This window comes from Gastrolobium bilobum, unplaced genomic scaffold (assembly GCF_033153095.1).
Source record: "Gastrolobium bilobum isolate Gb01-03AN ecotype WA unplaced genomic scaffold, APGP_CSIRO_Gbil_v1 utg14484, whole genome shotgun sequence".
In the NCBI taxonomy this organism is placed as follows: Eukaryota; Viridiplantae; Streptophyta; class Magnoliopsida; order Fabales; family Fabaceae; genus Gastrolobium; species Gastrolobium bilobum.
This window is the reverse complement of record NW_026898077.1, coordinates 380,526-386,825: the sequence shown is the minus strand read 5'-3', so window position 1 is coordinate 386,825 and position 6,300 is coordinate 380,526. Positions and strand designations below refer to the sequence as shown.

The 6,300-nt window shown below is 32.8% G+C and overlaps 1 protein-coding gene across 1 annotated transcript; it reads left to right on the top strand.

Annotated features, from left to right (window-relative positions):
• Positions 1-240: 240 nt before the first annotated feature.
• Positions 241-5,837, top strand: LOC133312699 (protein NRT1/ PTR FAMILY 3.1-like). The gene is made up of 4 exons (XM_061513939.1): positions 241-482; positions 3,093-3,310; positions 3,661-4,220; positions 4,524-5,837. The coding sequence occupies exons 1-4, from the start codon at positions 362-364 to the stop codon at positions 5,467-5,469; spliced, it is 1,845 nt and encodes a 614-aa protein (XP_061369923.1). The 5' UTR covers positions 241-361; the 3' UTR covers positions 5,470-5,837.
• The last annotated feature ends 463 nt before the right edge of the window (positions 5,838-6,300 follow it).

Below are 6,300 nucleotides of genomic sequence, written 5' to 3'. Positions count from 1 at the left end.
CTTGTTATTTATTTAAGACTAACAGTTGCAATACACAGCATGTATTGTGTATATATATTTTTTTGGTAACAAAAAGTTCAAGTGGGGTTAAAATCAATATTCCACTAGGGGCACAGGCGCATGCACAGAAGACCTGACAACCTTTTTAAAAAATTTCAAATGAGATTATATATCACTCACTAACAAAATCTTCACATCGATCAGCAAGGTTTAAACTCACTCTCTTGTGGGGTATAGATCACAGGATTTGAATCCACGTCCTTGTGAGGGTATAGATCAAATCATTAGCCAACTGTGCCCAACATTATTATTGTATATTTAAATAGACAGCATGGGTTCTCTAACGCATGATTGAGGGGAAATGGAGATAGAGAAGAGAACTAGTGGCGGTTTGGAGATGGTGGAGAAAGAAGATGATGTAGACAATAATAAGAAGAAGCAACATCGAAGAGGAGGAATCAGAACATTACCTTTCATCCTTGGTGAGCCATCACAATTCTTTCTCATTCTTTTTAAACTCGCTAGCTTAGATTTTAGCTTCTGAATATTCATTTCCCGGTGAATCTTCTTCATAATTGTCCTTCCCTTTTCTCATTCATTTTCCCTGTTTTTCTTTGGCTATGTACATATGTTGGCCAAACATAGAGAGGGATGTTTATTCCGCTTAAGCAAGGTCTTGAGTTTATGTTCTTGTAAATACAAAAAAAATTCTTTGAGAGAGCTAGCTCTACCGTGATGTAGATATTCCCTACTCGAATAGAATTGTCTCCTATTGAAGATATATGTGATTTATCTATAAAAAAGAATTTGATTGAATCTCATTCTGTTGAAGAATTAAGCACGAAAAAAAAAGGAGAGTAACAGCTTGTAATGTGTTTTATCTTTCTAATTCTAATTTTTTTTTTTTTTTTTTTTTTTTTGTATATCTTCTAATTCTAAATTCTAATGTGTTAAAATTTAGACAGATTTTTTTTTCTGTAATTTTTACCTAAGCATTGATGAAAATCTAATTTCTTGTATAACTTACTTTTAGAATCTAATGTTTGATTCATTGGTACACTTTGTACTAGCTAATTAGAGACTGGTTAATTGATGTTAGTTTCATTAATTAATTAATTATCAGTAATAATATAAAAGGGAAGAACTTTACTTATCCTTTTTGAAATAGAATGTAATTTTATTAGAGATAAGGGATATAATATTTTTTTAAATATAACTATATAATAATTTTTTAAATGTACTATTATATATTTTATAAGTAATTATATAAATTATTACATAGTAAAAAAATATCTTATATTATCTTGTTATTTAAGAATAGCAAGTAAACCAAATGAGAAAGTGATTTTGCGTGCCAGAAATTTAGTCGTTTCTTAATAAATGAAGTTTTCACTTAATTTTACGCATAAATTAATTCCATTATAAGGTTATGATTCATCGTACGTATTTTATTATATGAACTTATAAGTTAGATTTTTCAAAATTAAAAATTCATTATATAATTTAAAAAATATTTATACAAAATTTATTTTTCAAAATAAAAATAATTATTAAATTTGTCTTATTATGTCGTTACTTTAATAATTTATTATAATTATTAAATATCTTTTATCACCGAAGATGAAATGAAACAATTCCACGTGCAAATATGCTGTAACTCTTGATTTATATATTGTGCACAACGAAAGAGTGGTTCAGAAATATTATATCTTCTGAAAATTATGTCTTGTATGACTTAATTTTCAAATATAGCGTCTGATTTTCTGATTTATTTTGTACTGACTAGAGTAGATTCTACTTAGTAGATGTTAGCTTCATTTATTAATTAACTATCATTAATAATATACAAGCGGATAATTTATATCTTCTCCTATTTTTTAATAAAAAGATAAAATTTTATTTAAAAAAATAAATATAATTAGTGTATTTTATAATACATTATAATGAGTTATTGTATCATAAAAATTATAATTTTTTTTTAAATAGAATTATATCTGATCTCATTAAGTATAGCAAATAATCAAAATAAAAAGTTAATTTGACCGGGATAGGATATTGTGACACACAAATAATGTTACGTACAATGTTACGACCACATCTTAACCGTTGATTTCCGCCATTTATCATTTTTCAAATCAAACTCATTAATTAATTATTAATTCACAATAAATGATAACCGTTGATTGGCGGAAATCAACAGTTAAGATGAGGTCGTAACATTGTGCATAACATTATTTGTGTGTCACAATATCCTATTCCAATTTGACCTGCCAACAATTTATTGGTTTCTTAATAAATGAACATCTCCCCTAATTTACGCAAAATTAACTGAACTATATGGTTATGATCCCCCGAAGATGAATTTTTATACACATGATTCCCCTTAAATTGAATTTTTAAAGGAGTGTAGAATTTATAAAATTAACGTGTCATTATATTCTTTTTTAAATATTATATATTAATTTAAAATTTTAAAATATAAAATAAACATAAAAAATATTTTTGTATAATTACTTTATCAATTTAAGAGTATATTAATTTTTTAATATCTTTTTTCACTGAACATGAAAAGAAACTACAGTTTCCACGTGCAAATGTGCTGTAACTCTTGTCTCGTGTATTGTCCAGATATACATACACTTAATGGTCCCGCATATACGAATTCTACTATTATCCGCAAAGAAGAGTGGCTCAGAGCATACCATAATCTCTGAAGCTAAAACAATTTTCTTTTTTAAAAAATAAAAATAAAAGAAAAATAAAGGCTTGTCCTGTCCTTTGTTCACTTTTATGCTCAGGGAAATAAGTAAAGGTGTAATTAAAAAAAAAATTATCACATTATTATGTGACGTGAACAACGTGAAATGACCCATTTATATACAAAAATTAATGGACTAATTCATGATTAGTTCTGCGAAAGATGCCAGCCACGCCTAGTATATTTTTACATGTATAACAAGAAAGTCTCATCGTGATTATTTATTTTCTATGTTTTTTCTAAATAGTTTTTTTTGTTAATACTCCTTAACTTATCTTCCCTACATGAAAAAAAGTTAATTTGGACTGGTTGGGTATTGTGGATATCTATGCAGGTAATGAATTGTGTGACAGATTTGCCGTGGCTGGTTTTAATGCTAACTTGATAAGTTACCTGACCCAAGTGCTGAACATGCCATTGGTATCGGCCTCCAACACACTTACAAACTTTGGTGGAACATCTAGCTTCACCCCTCTCATTGGTGCTCTCATTGCAGATTCCTTTGCTGGCCGATTTTGGACCATTACTGTTGCTTCTCTCATCTATGAACTGGTTTCTTACCCTCTCCTCTACAATCTAATATTGTTATAGTCGCCTCCTGATTTGATTACATTCATTAACCTTCCGATGCAAGTATTTTAATATTTAAATATAAAATGTTTGAATTAGATAACTAAACGCTTAAGATGTTTGAATTATATGCATGCCATTCCACCACCTCACCTTTATTAATATTAATCTTTAATTTAGATTTTAAAACTCTCAAACTCTAAGTCAGACAGTTTAGTTTTCAAATCAAAATAAATAAATGATATGAATTATGAGCAATTTCCATTTTATTACATCATATCATGTTCCAAACCTTGCCAATTATTTTTTGCCATACTATCTGCTTGAAACAGGGAATGGTTAGTGTGACTCTATCAGCTATACTGCCACATATGCGCCCTGCACCATGCCCAACTCAAGTGAACTGCCAAGAAGCCACATCCTCGCAACTGTTGATACTCTACATTTCTCTACTCCTCACATCTATTGGATCAGGTGGCATTAGACCTTGTGTTGTGCCCTTTTCAGCAGACCAATTTGATATGACCAAAAGTGGTGTGGAATCTAGGAAGTGGAACCTCTTCAATTGGTACTATTTCATCATGGGATTCGCTACTCTGAGTGCTTTGACCATTGTGGTTTACATTCAAGACAATATGGGTTGGGGCTGGGGCCTTGGAATTCCAGCCATTGCCATGCTGATATCCATCATCGCCTTTGTATTGGGCTCACCATTATATAAAACTGTGAAACCAGAAGGGAGCCCTTTGGTTCGTTTGGCCCAAGTGATTGTGGCAGCTGTAAAGAAGAGGAGGGAGGTATTACCAGACGATCCCAAGCTTTTGTACCAAAATAGGGAACTTGATGATGCTATTTCTTTGGAAGGAAGGCTTTTACACTCGGACCAATATAAGTAAGTCAAATATTCAAGCCAAAAACTTGAAGCATGGATAATGGGGGTAGGTTAGGTTATTGTTGGCTTTGCCTTTTGTGGGATTTTTAAACACCAACTTCAAAGCCTTCAATAATTAACTTAAAAAGTCCACTTTAACTCTTTAGCTCATTAACGATTTCACGCAGATTGCATGAACTGTATGAACGACTAAATTAACATGACACTTCATTGACCCAATATTTGCAAGTACCTTCATAATTCAGTGAGAATTTGCATATGCACACAGAATAACTACTTTATTGATCGAGTTTATACGTGCAGATGGTTGGACAAGGGTGCAATTGTCACAGAGGAGGAGGCCAGAGATCCAAATGCGCCACCTAACCTATGGAAATTAGCCACTGTCCACAGAGTTGAGGAGCTAAAATCTATCATTAGAATGCTTCCAATTTGGGCATCAGGAATTTTGCTCATAACTTCTTCATCACACTTGCACAGCTTTGTCATTCAACAAGCTCGCACAATGGATCGTCACCTCTCTCACTCATTCCAAATTCCCCCAGCTAGCATGTCTATTTTCGGTGTGTTAACCATGATGTCTGGCATTATTCTCTACGAACGCCTTTTTGTTCCCTTTGCTCGTAGGTTCACTGGGAACCCTGCTGGAATCACATGCCTACAAAGGATGGGGGTAGGCTTTGTGGTTAACATTATAGCCACAATAGTTTCAGCACTGGTGGAAATCAAAAGGAAATCAGTTGCTGCCAACTACCACTTATTGGATGATCCAAAAGCCAGTATTCCTATTAGTGTGTTCTGGTTGTTACCACAGTATTGCATACATGGGATGGGTGAAGTTTTCATGTCTGTTGGGCATATGGAATTTCTCTTTGATCAGTCACCTGAAAGTATGAGAAGCAGTGCTGCAGCTCTGTACAGCCTAACTGCAGCCATTGGGAACTATTTAGGAACATTACTGGTATCTTTAGTGCATAAGTATACTGGCAAGGAGAGGAATTGGTTGCCCGATAGGAACCTCAACAGGGGGAGACTGGAGTACTATTATTTTCTTGTTAGTGGGATTCAAGTTATAAATCTCATTTACTATTTAATATGTGCTTGGTTTTACACTTACAAGCCCTTGGAGGATATCAGTGAAAGGAACAACAAGGGAGAAGATATGGAACAAGCCAATGAAAGTATCTCATCTGTCAATTCAAAAGTAGGTAGGGAGGAAGAAAAGAGAGAATTTACAAACCATGAATGAACTTATCATGTCGTTGATATTAGTTAAGAAGCATTATTAAACTGTAATGAATGTTCAATTCCTCATCAAAAGGTATATGTAAGCACAAGCCAGACCATGTCTTATGTTTTATTTTCATGTGTACTTCTATAATCATTTGACATTAACTAGCCATTTTCCTAAAATATTAAAAATTGCTACCAAGATTGTATCTTATAATATCAATTAAAGTATCAAGTAACTCCAATTATCTAAGTTACCTCCAGTATTATAAATCACTCATTGGAATGATCTATCAAAATCTCAACTTCAATTAAGCAAAGAATATTAATCAACTCGCAATGGAAACAGCTAGCTTTATGTATTAATCCCATCAAATCAATAAGAAAGCATTTAACTTTTAACAAGCATAGAAAAATAACCTTAGATTCTAGAGTTTTGAGCAATCCTTTGACAAAGAAATTTATCTTTATCGAACAAAACTTAGATGAAAAGGGCAGAGAAACAAATACCTGCAGCACTTATCTTTAGGGTTTCAAGCGGAACTTCGAAGGAGAGAGAGAGAGAGAGCAGATTGAATTTGAATTGGGAATCGAATGAGAGACTTCGACACTTTTCTTCATCGGAGATGAGGTGGGTCCGATTACGGCAGGTTTTTTTACCGGCGGCGATCGTGACTAACATAGAGAATAGACGGTTTAGTGCCAACGTAATTTGGGAATCGTGGTTTCGCTGCACCGTGGTTTGACATATGAAATAAGTCAAATAACCTTCCCTTCACTCTCTTTCTGCATGGAAATTTAAGGGAATAACTGAGATTTAGGAAAGAGGAGGAAAAGCAAAATGCTTATG

Coding starts and splice junctions, on each gene's coding strand:
- LOC133312699 (XM_061513939.1), top strand. CDS start 362: ATGGAGATAGAGAAGAGAACTAGTGGCGGTTTGGAGATGGTGGAGAAA. Junction 483..3,092: donor AACATTACCTTTCATCCTTG/GTGAGCCATCAC, acceptor ATATCTATGCAG/GTAATGAATTGTGTGACAGA. Junction 4,221..4,523: donor TTACACTCGGACCAATATAA/GTAAGTCAAATA, acceptor TTATACGTGCAG/ATGGTTGGACAAGGGTGCAA.